The sequence below is a fragment of the Neopelma chrysocephalum genome, unplaced genomic scaffold (genome assembly GCF_003984885.1).
Source record: "Neopelma chrysocephalum unplaced genomic scaffold, ASM398488v2 Primary Assembly neopelma1_44, whole genome shotgun sequence".
NCBI lineage: Eukaryota > Metazoa > Chordata > Aves > Passeriformes > Pipridae > Neopelma > Neopelma chrysocephalum.
In genome coordinates this window covers 2384021-2400216 of record NW_020897703.1, presented here as the reverse complement: position 1 = coordinate 2400216, position 16196 = coordinate 2384021, and the positions used below count along the sequence as shown (strand labels likewise).

General features: G+C 48.4%; 2 protein-coding genes across 2 annotated transcripts in view; one reads left to right on the top strand and one right to left on the bottom strand.

Moving 5' to 3' along the window:
- The window catches only part of ATIC (5-aminoimidazole-4-carboxamide ribonucleotide formyltransferase/IMP cyclohydrolase), a 21095-nt gene extending 20611 nt beyond the window's left edge, over window positions 1–484 (bottom strand). The window contains exon 1 of the mRNA XM_027678052.1: window positions 382–484. Within this exon, the coding sequence (XP_027533853.1) occupies window positions 382–403 (22 nt within the window). The 5' untranslated portion in view covers window positions 404–484. The remainder of the gene's footprint in view (window positions 1–381) is intronic.
- The window catches only part of ABCA12 (ATP binding cassette subfamily A member 12), a 107975-nt gene continuing 91855 nt past the window's right edge, over window positions 77–16196 (top strand). The window contains exons 1-2 of the mRNA XM_027678020.1: window positions 77–159; window positions 14154–14242. The gene's annotated coding sequence lies outside the window, so the exon portion shown is untranslated. The remainder of the gene's footprint in view (window positions 160–14153; window positions 14243–16196) is intronic.

Here is a 16196-nt window from a genome sequence, read left to right as displayed (position 1 = left end):
GCGGGACCCCTGAGGCGGGACCCCTGAGGCGGGACCCCTGAGGCGGGCGGGGGCAACGCTGCCGCCCGCGCCTCAGGGCGCGGAAAGCGCGGGACACCATCGCCTCCGGTCCTCCCGCCTGCCGGAGCCCGAACTTCATCACCCCGCGCCCAAAACGAGGTATAACCGTCCCGAGGGGAAAGCAGTGCCTTCCCGCCCCGCAAACACACAGCCCGGGAACCACCGGGATGGAAGCGGCGGCCCCGCGCTGAGGCGCCTTCCGGGGCCGCCCTGTTGAGTGGAAGTGGCGGCCATTTCGAGGCCGGCGGGCGGGCAGCCCCCCCACCGCCCTCACGCACACCCTCCCTGCGGCCATCGGCGGCCGCGCCCGCCCCGCGTTACCGAGCTGCTGCCGGGCGGCCATGGCGCCGTCGGTGGGTGCAGGAGGGCGGGGAGGCAGGAAAGGACCGAGCGGCGGCGGCCCGGCGGGATTTGGGTGCACGGGGGCGGGAGCCGGAGGGGGCGGCCCGGGCGGGGCGGGGAATGGAGAGGGGCGGCGGTGCCCCGGCCGGGGGTGCGGGCACGTGTGTCTGGGACACACGCGTGTCCTCGGTGCGCCACAGAGGGTGTGCGGTGCAAGTGCCCCGTGGTCGGACGTGTTGTGTGTGCGACACGTGTGTGCCCGCGGGTGCTCCCGCTACACGTGTGCGCAGTGCGTGTATGTGCCACAGACAGGGATGCATCACACATACAGAATCACAGAATAGCCGGGGTTGGAAAGGACCTCTGGAGATCCTGCAGTCAAACTCCCCTATCCAGGCAGGGTCACCTGGAGCAGGTGACACAGGAACGTGTCCAGGTGGGCTTGAAATATCTCTGGAGAGGGAGACTCCACAACCACCCTGGGCAGCCTGTTCCAGTGCTCTGCCACCCTCCATGGAAGCAACTTCTTCCTCGTGTTGAGGTGGAACTTATGTTTTAGTTTATGGCCATTGTTCCTTATGCTGTCACTGGGCACCACTGAAAAGAGTCTGGGCACCCTCCTCTTGACACCCACCTTAGAGATTTTATATGTATTCATGAGATCCCCTCTCAGTCTTCTCCAGACTAACCAGGCCCGGCTCCTGCAGTCTCTCCTCATAGGAGAGATGCTCCAGACCCTTCATCATCTTTGCGGCCTCCGCTGGGCCTTCTCCAGTAGCTCCTTGTCTTTCTTGTGCTGATGAGCCCAGAGCTGGACACATATACACATACATATGTACATATCCACATACATATGTATGTACATGTGTGTGTGGGTGCACAGCCTGCGGGCATGGGGGACAGGCAGGCACAGGGCAGCAGTGCTGGGGTGAGCAGGGGGCACAGCCCCCCTGTGCCCCACCTGGGCTGTAGCTGGTGGTGACCCTGCTCCCCAGGTCCCCGTGGGGACAGGGAAGGTGGCCACCAGCCTGGTGTGTGCAGGCCAAGCACCTTTAGGCCAGGGTAAAAGGTTTTGTGGGGCCTCCTCAGTGACAGGAGTGATAGGATACCCAGCTTAGTACACAGGTGAAAAATGAGGTGTAGGTGAGGCAATGCCTCATTGCAGTGAAAGGTGGTGCAATAAGGACAATTAATTTTTCACAGGAATACTCACTGGAATTTCATCTGTGGAAAATCCTCTCATGGAGCTTACACAGGGGCAGAGACAAAACACTTGTTTACCAAGTCTGAGGTAAAAAATTGTTTGCAAATAGTAAAATCATGCTTTTCTTCCTTTATTTAGTTTTTATTTTTCTCTGTAAGGGAAACTAATAGGGGGGAGCTTTTGTTCTCTGCGGGCCTCCAAATTTCCCGATACTCCCTGCAAAAGAGCTTTTCTTGTTTTTATTCCAGCTTCTGACTGTTGGTTTTGGCTGCTTAAAATCTGAACTGTGCCCTTGTACACCCCAGCAGGGTTAAGGTGCAGCACTGGGACAGCAGCAGCCCCATGCTGCTTTGCAGGTAGAGAGCTCTGCAGTTAATTTGCAGCACAACCCCTGGCCATATCTGGTATATTGAATCAGGTCCTTAAGCAATAAAATCAGCATTGGGCAGGCCCTGAGTACTTTTCTCACATTTTCATGTCCACACAGGTGTTCACTGTACACTTGCAGCTCCTAGAGCAGTCAGACTACCATTAAAAAGCAGTCCCTACTTCCATTAAAAAAGGAGGAATAAAGGAAATTTTTTAGCTCTTGCAGACAAAAAGTTGGGAAGTACAATACAAGTGCAACTGGAAGGCCCAGAAACTTGGCTGTTTTGATTTGTGACTCTCTGGCCTTCAGCAGTATTGTCTGTGCAAGAAAGAGTCAAGCAAGAAATACCAAGCAGACCAAATAACCCTAGTTTGTGTGTTACTCTCAGTAGCAGCCAGTAATAAATTACTGCTCAGGAAGGTGGCTGGGGCCAAATGGAAATATACTGTTAAGTGGTACATGAGCACCATCATTATGAAAATACACACCTTTGAGAGAATAAAAGTTGCACAAGGAGTGCAGCTGAGGTGGGCTCTGGTGGTGATTAATGTCTGTGCAAATGAACAATCCGAGGGAGCTCTGCATGTTTATCCAGGCTGGAGAGCAGTTGTGTTTTCCAGCGGCTGGCCCTGTCAGCCTGTGCACACGAGGACAGGGACGCTGCTGCCTTGGGACAAACAGTCAGAGGGACATTATCACTGTCAATAGTGGCATTGGCTCTGCTGCAGCTCCGGCGGTTCGTTGTCCCTTGGTGCGTGAGCTGGGGTTTTGTTTGTGCAGGTCCTGGTGTGGCAGGGGGTGGTTTGGGCTTACCCCCTGTCCCAGCACAGGAAGGACATGGACCTGTTGGAGTGAGTCGAGAGAAGGCCACCAAGATGATTAGAGGGATGGAGCAGCTCTCCAATGAGGAAAGGCTGAGGGAACTGGGATTGTTCAGCCTGGAGAAGAGAGGGCTCTGGCGTGACCTAATTGCGGCCTTCCAGGACCTGAAGGGGGTCTACAGGAAAGAGGGAAAGAGACTGTTTAGGCCTGGAGTGGCAGGACAAGGGGGAATGGCTTCACACTGACAGAGGGCAGGGTTGGATTGCATATTAGGAAGAAATTCTTCCTTGTGAGGGTGGTGAGGCCCTGGCACAGGTTGCCCAGAGAAGCTGTGGCTGCCCCATCCCTGGAAGTGTTCAAGGCCAGGTTGAATGGGGCTTGGAGCAACCTGGTCTAGTGGAAGGTGTCCCTGCCTATGGCAGGAGGGTGGATTGAGGTGATCTTTAAGGTCTCTTCCAACCCAAACCATTCCATGACTCTATGATTGATATCCAAGAAGGGACATTCTGGCTGTGTGCTAGAGGGGTGTCAGGATTTGGATGTCATAGATCTGTCCTGATTTGGGGATGGCCATGCAGGGAAAGCAGTCTGCCTCCCCAGAGGTTCAGTTTTGCTTTGTAGAGCTTAACTAATTAACTGTTTTTGGTGATGTTTAAAGGATATTCAAATATTCTGTGCTCTGTTCATGTCCCATCATTTATTCAATAGGAACGAGGTCTCACTGGAGCTTTTTCCTGGTGTTTTAAAGCGTTACAGAAGCTCTTCTTGAGCCAAAAATGCAGTCACATCATATTGGAAATCATGGGGAGAGGTAAATGCTAGAATTACAAATACCACATTAAGGTTATTTTTAAATCATATTAGGGCCTACATCCAAGAAAGAAAAATCAGGCTTAATTAGCACTGTGCTCTGCTGTGTTAATAAGGAGAAGTAAAAAGAGGATGAGGCTGGATAGAGGCATACAAAAGGGATGATGTTCCTGGTTTGGCTGTTGTTTGACAGTACCCTATATTCCCTTCTTTTGAGACTGTAGGGTGCAAGCAATGATTTTTAGCCTGGCTCTGAGCCCCTATTGTAAGTCTGTTTTCTACTGTGTTTTTTTTTCATATATCAGACCAAGAGGAGTGTAGAGCATGAGGTTAATCTGGCTGTCTATTAACTTGTTTGGGTAGGAAGCGAACAAGTTGGGATCCTCCAGCTAATCCTGCAGCTGCCTGCAGGCTGGCAGAGGGGCGGGCTGGGCCTGGCAATGGACTAAGAAGAAGACCCAGCCAAAATGTAGGACTTCTATCTGAAGTGGAAATCCGAGGTTGGTCTGGTTTGGGGCTTCAGAGACGAAGTGTCATCAGTGATGAGCATTACACCAGTGTCTGACCTGGATCTGCCCTACCCCAGTGAGGTGTCTCATAGCCATGAGGCTGCTGTGGAAAAGCATGGTATTGGGGGCCTGTATGAAAACAATCTTCAGCTTTGAAATGCTGCATCACATCAGGTTTATTTTCCTTTACCAGGCTCTGCTTTCATTTAAATATCTCCCTAGTCATGTGCAAACAACCCCTCAACTCCTTTATGCTCTTTCTGAGCTGCCTTCAAGCAAAGGTTGTGATGTCTCAGCATGATGGTATTCAGCATGGTGTCAGAGAAATACATCTCTGTCCTACACCAACTCCTGTTTTCTGTTTTCTTCACTGGCAGTTATTGAAATGGGAAGCAAGGAAGTATAGATGAGGAAGATGTTACATTCACAAGGGGCACTGCCTTGTCTGCATTGGTCTGGTGTCTGGTCTCTTCCTTCAGGATGCCATTTGTCAGGCACTGGGCCTCAGTTTCCCCAGTCTCACAGAGACCACACTCCTACAACCCCCGGTATTATGGGATTGCTTACTGCAAAGCTGAGTTCTCATGAAGGTGCATGCTCAAGAGGCTTCAAGTGCCCTGTCTCAAATGTTGCACAACAGTAGAGGTGGGAGTGGAATTGAATCCAGGCTGTTTCTTGATCGTTAGTGCCATATCCAGGCTTTTGGGTTATCTGCCTTTTCCTTTCAGGGTTCATGAGAACTGCAGGGTAAAACCTTTTTGGTGCTAAGTATTGCTCTGTTGAACCTTGTTCAAAAACTGCCTCGCGCTGCCTGTGCCACTTGCCACAGTTGCCAGACCTCTGGGGTAGGTTCAGCACGGAGCTGACGAACAGGTTATCCTGGAGATGCCACAATAACAGAGAGGCTTCAGAGCCCTGATGCATTTTGAGTTTCTTTTTCAACCCTTATCAGCTTGGAGCAGCTTTTGTTTTACTGTGTTCCTTGGAGGTCCCAGCTAAATCACATCCATGGCACACCGTGTGCCAGCCTGTCCTTGTAAATCCCTGCTCAGGGTTCCACGTAGCTGCAGAGATGACAATGAGCCTCTTAACTAAAGTTCAGAGGCACCAAAGAGCCTTGCCTGGACAATTTGACCTGGGGTGTGAAGGTCTCATCCCCTCTTCACTCACTAACACAGTCTTCCCACACCTTTGATATCAATGTCTGGTGCTTTTCCTGCAAAATAAACAATTCCCTTGTAATGGAATAAATATTGCAGATTTCAACCTGAGTTATTCTCCTAATGCTCTGGGTTATGAATGAGACCCAAAGGTGCATAAAGTGAATGATTTATTTTCTGAATGCTCCCATTCCCTTCCTCACAGAGGCTTGTTCCTATCCAAGCATGGAAAGAATAATAATAACAAAAAGGTAAGAAATAATGTCCTCTCTTGGCAAGTTGGTGCCCACTCTATGGTGTGAAACCCACATGCAGAATGAATCAGAGAGCAGGAAGCCCCGTGTTGGTGGGGGAGGAAGCAGCCTGGGAGGTGCAGGCAAAGGGCAAAGAGGTGTTTTACAGAAAGGCCGTGTGGCCTCAGAGCAGCCTCAGCTGAGCAGGAGGGATGTGGTGGTGCTGGAATGTTACTGACAGGCAGCACAGGGGAAGATGATGCTTGAAGGGTGTGACTGAACAGCTCTGTTTGTGACTGTAAATATGGGGTTTGCAGTAAAAAAAGTTATCTCACCCACTTTGAGATTCTTTGTGTGCCTTCTCAAGCTATTTGTGTGAAAGGAAGGATTCCCAGGAAAAAGAAAAGAGGGGGAAATATTTTTTTGGTTTTTTTTGACGTAGTTGCAAAGAAACAGCAATATCTGCAAGTAACAGGCTGCTTTACCTTCTCATAGCACCATAGAGTCATGGAATGGTTTGGGTTGGAAGGGACCTGAAAGCTCATCTCATTCCACCCCCTGCCCTAGGCAGGGACACCTTCCACTAAACCGGGTTGCTCCAAACTCCGCCCAACCTGGCCTTGAACACTTCCGGGGATGAGGCAGCCACAGTTTCTCTGGGCAATTCAAATCGCTGATTCTTTCCCAGAGGAGCTGGTTTTATAGCTCTCTCCCTTTGCCCCCAGCTCTTTGGACACTCATTTGTGTCCCTGGGTGAGAGGGCTGCAGCAGGGATAGCAGTCCTGCTGGGATGCACCCGGGAGAGCAGTGCTGCCGGGATGCTGCTGGGACAGCAGTCCATCCCGGAAGCGGCCGAGCTGTGCAGGGAACTGGCTCCCACTAGAGCGCGCTAGGACAGCTAAAATGGGGATGGTTTTCTTCTGGCGTCGGGGTGGAACCATCAAAGATGCCTATGCAAGAAAGGGCACTTCTGTTTTTACACTGGGAATCTGGCTGGGTTCCCCGTCGGTTGGCTGCAGTTTCCCTGGATGGGGCTGAAGGGTGCTGCAAAGCCAGCTGTAGCTGCCTGGGAGCACTGAGGTTTGGGCTGAGTCAAGTGCTGGCAAAGACCTTTGGGAAGACCCCAGTCTGTACACAGAGGGCAGGGAGAAGCTTTGTTCTCAAGCCCTGTCTCATCCCACAGTCCCTTTGTTTGCTGCTCTCTGTGGCAGAGGAAGTGAAAATTGTGCATGGACATGGACAGGAGTCCACCTCAAGGTCCCATTAATGGTCTCCTGTTGCCATTAGTGCATTTCAAAGCTGCCCCTCACAAACTTGCCCATCGTCACATGAGGATTTTCTGCCTCAACCCGGGCTCTCAGACCCCCGTCTGCCACCCTCGTTTGCTTCATGTTTACTTAATTAGCCAGCTGGAGCATAATTCCTTTCATGATCTACAGTCTAATACATAAAGATGACAGTGACATGAATCTTGGCTCAGGATTCAATTTGCATGTTAATTCATTGTGGTTCCCCAGATAGGTGGAATTTGCTCCGACAGGATCTGGGAGCTCATGAAATGCTCTATGGGCGGGGTGTTCTCCTGTGTCCCAGTGAGGGCCTGGAGCGATAGGTGACATAGTTTTGCTGTCCACCAGGCATCATCTGTTGGGGGATCTACAGCAAAAATCATCATTAAGGAGTTTTTATTAGAACACAATGCAAACAGAGTGACAGCTCTGGTGGTTGAGAAGCATCTGGAAATCGGTGAAGCCTGGCAAGAGAACTTGCAACAGATTAAGAAAGGCAGGCATTTTGTACAGCAATCCAGCCCCAGTCATCTTTGGGTCACACTTCCTGAAACACTTTTCTAGGGAAGAGACAGGGAGGAAACAGTGACTTCCCTGAGTGGAAGACTAGACCACACTGGCTCTGAAGGTTTTAGGCACAAACCCCATCCCTCCATGAAACTCACTCTTCTAACATTCAGGAGCTGGCTTACAGGGAAGGGAATGCTGTGAGCCTGTGTTCATTTCCAGCTCTCTGGGGGACCCAGGAAACCTGTCCCATTGCTAACAAGCTCACAGGAGACCTGACAGCCAGTGCAGGCAGAGCTGCCATTTTCCAGCATGCCTGAAAAAACAGCAGCTTGCCAAAGGGGGCACAGGGAGGCTCTCCTGGAAGGACAGCCATAGGTGGGTGGTTGTGTGTTACATTGGAGATCTCTGCAATCCGGACCCCTGGGAGCCGGGATACAGGATAAAAACAGGGTTTGCCGCAAGCCCCTGTGAGCGGAATAGAAATCATGGCTAAACAGGAGGATGGAAATGGAGACAGGGCAGTGTGAGCAGACATGGCCAGATCACACAGCAGCCAGGGCCACAGCCAGTGAGGCTTGGAGCAGCCTCTGCCTGGCAGATGAGTTTATCCTTGTGGAAGATGAGTTTAGTTGCAGCAAATCAACCATTGTCAGATTTTGCTGATTTTACACAGGCTAATTTTAATAACAGAAGGAAAGAGAGAAACATTTTTTCATAAATCTCTTATTCTTTTCCTTTTTTTACTCCTAAGTAACTGGACTAGGTCACTGTATTTTGGCCTTAGAAACATGGATAACATTTTAATGAAAAATTGTGGAGAAAAAAAAGAAAATAAATGTTGTCTCTTTTCTGTGTTCAAAACTCGATGGCTTTGGATTCCCCAGGAGTTTCTTGTGCTTTCTGAAATGCTGTTATCCTGTATGCCCTGCATTCCTAATCAGTTGTGGCTCTTTCTTTCTCTTCTGACCTTCCTTGCTCAGAGTCTCCAGTTGCAACAGAGCAAATTCTGGCTTTTCAGAATCATCTCACAGAAGCTTTGTGGGTAGGAATGACTAGAAAAGGAAGCGTTGTTTTTTTGTTTGGTTGGTTTTTTACACAGAAAACATTATTAAAACAAACCTTTAATTTTTCACCTCAGTCAAAGCCAAGTTTCTCAGCTTTTCATTAAAAACCAAGTATTTGAAATTGTTCAGAAGGCCATAAAATGAACATTTCCAGGTTCTAGAATAAACAATGTCATTTTCCAGGTAGTACTTTTCAGAAAACTAGGATTTAATCAGGTAGCTACTATTCCATTAACCAGGGTCCCCAGGTAAACACAGCTCCAGATTTGGGAAATGCAAGCTTACAGTAACCCTGTGGGAATTCAGGGAGGGGTATTGGCACTTCCCTGCATGAAATGGGGGCAACAGCAGGTCTGTATTTGCAGTGCAGTTGAAATCTATTGGTGAAAAGCCCTGGGCAGGACTGAGTTCCATCAATCCTGGGCACAGCTGCCTGTGTTCCTGTGGCACATCCACCTGGAAGAGGCAGGGAGCCTTCAGGATGGGGATGACGAACACCACCCCTCAGCAGGCAGAGCTGAGGCAGGTACTGATTACCTGGAGCTGCAGTGGTGCTGCTCATGGCTCCTGCCAGTATTCAAGCTGGGTCTTGACTTGCTTGTTGATTCCTGACCCTTTTGGGGCAGGATCAGCATTGGCTTTGCGTGGTGCACCTTTCCCCACGTTAGCTTCTGGCTGTCTCCATACATTTCAGGCATGGAAACTGTGTCCCTGTGCCCATCTGTGCTCCGTGGCTCTTGTTCTGGAATCCCTGGAGCTCTCAGTCCTGCTTTAATTGTGTGGAGCTGTTTTTCTGGGCTAAATTAACAGACACGTGGGGGGGACAATTTTGGCCCTGTAGGAGTTCAGTGGGAAGAACTGAGCCTGAGACTCAGGCCAAGGCAGCAGGGCCAGAGGGAATTTATTGGGACTTCCTGCAAAACACAGCTACACACTTTCAGGAGGGTTCTTCAATTTACCTGACTAATGTTTTCTCTAATGTTTTCTCCAATGTTTTCTCCAGCCCTGTAATATCATCAATCACATAATTATGACCTCATCCCATTCTCTATTAAGACTTGGATGACAAATAAGGACAGGGTAACACTTCAGTTTATTTTGCTGTGTTTTATTGACCAGTTGAAAAGGAGCAAAACATGCTGGGGACAGAATTCCCAAAACATAAAATTTTGCTGACTATATGCAACATTTAGCTATTTCTGAAGAGCTGGAAAGCAGGACTTTTTTGTTTTGTTTTTATTTACACCGTTTTTCACATAAATACACACCTTGTCAGGCCTGGAAAAAGTCTCTCTTGGGTCTGTTTGTGTCCATTTAACCCATGTCACAAGCACAACATCAGCATCACAAGACACACATGGGGAGAAGAATGATTTCTCTGGGCAAGAGGCAGCTTAATCCAATGGGTCAGATAAAAATCCTTCAAATAGAACATGGAGAGTTTTTCCTGCATAGATTGACCACTGCAAGGGACCAAAATCCCAGTGTTAGGCAGCATCAAATCCCACTGATGCCATTGGCCATGGCAAGGAGCACACTGAGACTTGGAGTGAAGAATACATGTTACTGAACCTTGTGAAATATTTTTGACTCCTGGATTAATGTTGGAGACTCAGGCCTAATGTTATGGTTTGGGGAAAGGATGTTAATTCTTCACATCCTATATTTTTGTTCAGTTCTGATGTTTCTTTGCCAAAGTCCTTTACTGGCCCACTGACTGGAATTTTACTGAGTCATCAGCATCATCCCACCTGAAAAAAGGGCAGCTCTTTTCTTCAGAGACATTTTAGGCTAAAGAGATCCTCTTGTAAGCATCTTGGGAAGACCCTGAATGCTGAATTTCATGGGGTTCCTTGTCTTCCCAAGAAGCAGGGATAACTGCCAAGGCTGTGGCAAGTCCAGTGTTTGAAGTCTGCTCTCCAGCTCTGTTGCAGACCTCCAGTGTGACAATTGGAGCAGATCCTACCCTAGCACAGCAGAAACAAGGCAGAGCTATAGCAGGGAGTAGATGAAGCCTTCCCAGTTTAACCCCCAAAGAAGTTTCCACATTATTGACCAAAGCATATGACATTGCTGGCTGGGCCAGACTTGGCTTAACACGTGGCCAGGTCAGAGGCTGTGCCTGGCCCTGCTGGTGTGGCTGGTGTGAGCAGGTCTAGATTGATTCCTTCCAGTCCTTTCCCACCTTCTGATTTCATCTTTTCCCTGCCATCAGAATTTGTGTTCTCCTCTGCCTAAAGCCTCATTGCTACTTGCTTTGTAGCTGATCACATCATTTCACTGCAGATCTTGGAATAATTAGTGGTTTGGGTGTTTTTTTCTGAGGATGATGAGACTTTGGTGGTTTGAGGCTTGGTTTCATTGTTTGTTTGTTTGCTTTTTAATTCAGAGAATGAAGCTCTAATTCATTTACTTCAGAAAACTGAAAGTTGCATGAAGGTTGAAAACTAGAAGGCAAACATTGAGAATATATGGAGTGTTTTAATACACCTGTCAATTTTCAAGCCGCTTTCACAGTTCTCAATCCTGACTTGAAAGTTTTGGGTGTTTGGGGTAGGCAGTACTACACAAATGATATCCACTTCCAGCACTGTGCATTCAGAAGCCTCTCGTTGTTGGCACTGTGAAAACACTTCTATTTCTCCTACAAAGAATATCATGGAATACTATTCATACTGCTTTGATGCCCCAGTTTGAGCTGTGTCGTGCAATGCACTAATTTCTTTTATTTCCACCTGGCAGCTGAAATCCTGCAGCCCTCCTGAGCTTGCTTTATGGTTTCCCCCTGATTTTCACTCGTGCTCACATTAGCACTGAGTCATCTTTGCAATCCTTGCCTTTCCCTTGTGTTCTCTTCTCTACAACATGACCAAAATATGTTTGCACAGGATTTTTATGAGCTTCTGCCCTCACTAACGAAGGGCCAATTTCTCTTTGGAAGTTCCCCCCATCAGTTCTGACATTTCCTGCAGCCCTGCCATTGCTTGGCATTAATTTCTACCACTTCCCCCGATTTTCCTGGAGGAAATTCTGATTAGGCAATGAGTGCTGGGCTATCCATCATTTCATGCCAGGCACAAGTCACACGGTGCTTCTCAGCCTGTAAGGCACAGATCATTCTTAATCAACCCAAGTGTGCCATGGGTAAAAGAGCTAAAGACCTGATTTCCATGGCCATCCCCTTGGGATCCTGTCTGACACTATGGAAGTGAGGCAGAGCCATTGTAAGTGCCATGTAACAGTGCAGCACAGCTGATTAAACCCCTGCAAAGCTCAGATGGCTTCACAAAAGCCCTGTCAGTCAGCTTGCGTTTCATTTCAGGTCTTATTTTCTTTTATTTACAGCACCGCCCATTACGTGGAGAGTGTTTGCTAAACACTGAAGAATAATGGTGCTGTCCCACCTAGCTGACAGCAGAAAAGCTGACAAAGGGCAGGAGTGCAGTAAAAGTGGTAATTTATGTATGAGTCACGCTTCCCAGCCAGCTGTGCTGATAAAAAATGGCTACTTTTATGGGAAGGCTGGAAAAGAACAACAACAAAATTACCTTTGTGAAAAAAAACAACCAACCAACCAAACACCAAACAGAAAAACCAAACACCTAAATATTTGGACCAGCAGTATAAGATGACTTATTGCCACCAGCACAGGGAAGGGAGTCCTGGAGAGGCATTTAGGATTCTCAGATGCAGGCCTGTGCAGGGAAAGGTGTTTCTGGCACAGACACCTGCACCTAAGACAGTCTGGAGACAGCAGCTGAAGGTCTTGCCTATGGCAGAGGAAAACCTGATAAGAAAGCAGGAAAACAGAAGATACTGAGCGTGGGAGATGAGAATTGTTAAGCAAGGCTGGAGTTATGAGCTGAGAGCAGTTGGTGAGGCAGGGCAGGAAGACTCTGGAGATACTTTTTTGGCAAATTGCCAGGTGGTCCCATATCCACCTGATGCACAGAATTCTGCAGGAAGATTTGTGTTTTCATCCAGCAGCGTGACTTGGGGTCTGACTTTGCTCCGCTTAGAGGCAATAACAGACTGCTATTGATTCATGGGAGCCATAGAAATCAAAGGAAACTTGCTGTGGCAACTGGCTAATTCAATAAAAGCATTGATTTTTTGGGCTGGACAATTAAAGAGCATGAATGCTGTGTAGCTGATTTCTGTCTCTGAATTAATGTAACAAATGATCATTGATTCAAGTGAGAGGAAACTGTACCCCAAAGGAAAGGACCTTCCATATTAAAAATCCCCAGCCTATGTAGGCTGGTCTTTAATGTAGATAGATTTGGCTGCCATTCTGCACCTGTGTTGGTTAGAAGGACTTAGGAGTTAGCTGACTCACCTCACAGACCAACAGAGGTAAAGGCAGGCACACAGGGACAGGGAACACCCTGGAAAGGGATGCAGGAGCCCATGGGGTTCTAAACAGGTAGTGGGAGCACCACATGGCATTACTTCAGATGGGGTCTGAGGTTTTCCCTTGGATTTGACACAGAATCACAGAATGCTTTGAGTTGAAAGGGACCTTAAAGCTCATCTTTTTCCACTCCCTGCCATGAGCAGGGACACCTTCCACTAGACCAGGTTGCTCCAAGCCCTGTCCAAGCTGGCCTGGAACACTTCCAGGGATGGGGCAGCCACAGCTTCTCTGGGCGACCTGTGCCAGGGCCTCACCACCTTCACAGGGAAGAATTTTTTCTTAATACCCGATCTAAACCTAATCTCTTTCAGTGTGAAGCCATTCCCCTTTGTCCTGTCATTCCAGGCCCTTATAAATAGTGTTTCTCCATCCTTCCTATAGGCTCCTTCAGGTACTGGGAGGCTGCAATTAGGTCACTGCAGAACTTCTCCAGGCTGAACAACCCCAATTCTCTCAGCCTTTCCTTATGGGAGAGGTGCTCCATTCCTCTGATCAACTTGGTGGCCTCCTCTGGACTCGCTCCAATGAGATGATGTTCTTCCTGTGCTGAGCATCCCAAGAGCTGGAAGCAGCACTGCGGGTGGGGTCTCACCACATTGGAACAGACAGCTGCCTCTTCCTCACCGTGGGGAAGGTGCTTTGAGCCCCACATCAAAGCCATAGAAGAGGAACTTCCCAAAGCACTCACTGTAGTTGAGAATAGGCCCTGAGATTTTCAGGGCTGCTGAGTAGTTGCAGACTTTGGTTATAGCTTCATGCTTTGGTGCTCTGCTCGGGAGCCTGTGTTCAGTGCAGTATGATGATTCCTTTCATAGGCAGCTGGTTTGCCACTGTCCCTTTGCAAACCCATTTTGCTGCTGAGATTGGCTTTAATGGGTTTGAGGTGAAGGGGTGAATCTTGAACTCACTGCACCACAGAAGCCCCGGCAGATCGGAGTGGGGGAGTCCCAGCTGCTGACAGAGCAGCCACCAAGGGTGACCAGCCTTGCAGCAGGGAACACATCCCGGTGTTCCTGGCTCCTGATTTGCAGGCTGGCTGGTGTGTGTGTGCTGCCAGCAGAGGTGGGTGTCACGGGTTTGGGGCCGTGCTGGCACAGAGGCTGCTGCTGTGCCTGCTGGGGATGGTCACATGGGGTGCAGGGGCAGGACAGGCTGTGACATTTTAGCAGCTCCGGCTGTTTGCATCAGTGTGAGAGTCAGGGCCCTGACCTGGGGATGTTTCACATCGATCCATGGACTCTGACGTAGAGCAGGCTCACCTGGATAACATCCCATCCCAACACACGCTGACCTCCCAGACATGCCACCTCCTGTCATTGCCCCTCTGCTTCTGTGCTTGATGCCTTTTATTTTCCTTTTCTAGTGGCCTGTACCTGCAATAGAGATGTTCTGAGAGTGCCCAGAAGACACAGTGCAGCTCCTGCCCTTCATCAGAGGAACAGGACTGAAGAGGTGTGATAAGAGTGTGGAGCATTAATGGAGCGGGATGCTCAGTGCCAGAGGGGAGGAAGGATACTTTGATCAGTCACCAGGATAAAAGCTGAGCTGCTTTACAACACAGCCTACTGGAAAGTAGTTGTTAGAAAAACGTGTCTATTAAAAGGTCAGGTGTGGTCCTGTGTTCTGGACTGACACTTGCACAAGCTGGTAAATTATACATAATGAACACCTTATTAGGTTAATTTTGTCTATTTGGGGTCATCATGAACAGCCGATTAGAAAATAACAGGTTTCTCAGTAGCTGCCAAATGCTGGTTGTTACTATTTCTGCAAATAGTACTGAATCTGGAACTTGTTTGAGAGCAGTTTATTGCAGTATTTGATGATCAAATTTGGAGCATTAACTGCATAGGTGAGTACTTAGTGTGCTTTTCTTCACTGACCATGGGAGCATAACTCTTAGAATCAGATTTCTCATGTGCAACAGGCAGAGGGACAACCACAAGTTCAGTTTCACTGCCCCAAACCACTCAAACCTTTTGGTGGCTGTTTAGATGTCCACGTCTTTTTTTGAGTTTATGGTTTTCAGCATTTCTTTTCAATTGTGAGAGCTGAAAATTAATCTTCTGCTTCAAGTAAAGAGGGTACTCTCACTCGTACCCCAGATCCCAGCACTGGGAACATCAGGGAGAAAAATGAAATATCTGAGGGGATAAACCTGCAAATGTTCTTTCAGAATACAACCCGGGATTTGCTCCCAGTAAACTGCTGGGGCTCCTGCTGGAAGTGTGGAGTGCCTGCTGAAAAGCTCTGTGAAAGGCACCAGACTTGCTTAAAAATTTAGAGACACATTTACATACTTAGAACTTTTTCCCCAGTAATAAGGTAGCTCCACTTTTGTAACTGCTGGGAGCTGTCACAGAAGTTTTTTGTTTCCTAGCAAAAAGTACCAGAGGCAACAGTGGCACATTTGAGAGAGCTTTGATACAGAATGTTCAAAAGCATGATTTCTGCTTCCTCTCCAAAGCCTGGCTCCCAGAAACATTCCTTGACCTCTTCCAGATATGAAATAGTCCTGCCATGGGCATTGGTGCTCTTCTTCAGAAGATTCTTCCATGTCCTCCCCACATGCCTCTTGCCAAACAGGCAGATGAAGTGTTACCAGCAATGCTTTCTTCTGTGCCTGGATTTTGATTATTAATAAGGTGGTCGGGATGAATGGAACTATTTCACATCTTGTCAAAGCAGCACAAGCTGGATGCTGCTGTTATGAGACTTGCCACTGCCCCTCCCTCCTCCAGATCATCTCTTTCATGTGCCTGAGCACTGAGGTGACAGCCTGCTTCATTAGAGGCTGCTACAGCATGGGAAACAGCAAAGAGAAAACTCAGAGACAGAATGAAGAAGAGGGGGAAAAAAGAGCTGACTGCAGTTTTAAGTTGAATTTCCACGACCTTCTAAGCAGGCATTGCAGGATGAGCACATTAAATTCATGTATTACTCAACAGCCAGGGCTGTTTAGCAATAAAGACCTCTGACACTGGAAGAGACTCAAACCAGATCTTTGCAGGCGGCAATAAAACATGAGGAGTGTCGTGCAGAAGATCCCTGGGTTGCCCAGCTTGCTAAGGCAAGAGGCTGGAGCCTAACTTGTGCAATCACTGCAAGGGATGTTGTGCTGTGACACACTCACTGTCACAGAGAACTGCCTGGGAGATTAGAAAAGAAAAAAATTAAATGTAGTCCTACAGATGCAGTTCTGTAGCCACAGTAAATTAAAGTGTGCACACACACACACAGAGAACATGAAGGCTTTTTGAAACTTGACCCAGGCTGCACTGGGAGTTGAGTTCAGAGCTGTTGATTGTTGTCTGTGGAAAAAAATAACTGCAAGTGATGCTGGTTGTTCGTCCTCGGAGCTCAGGGCAGGGGGCTGGAAGTAGATGATCTCTAAGGTCCTTTCCAG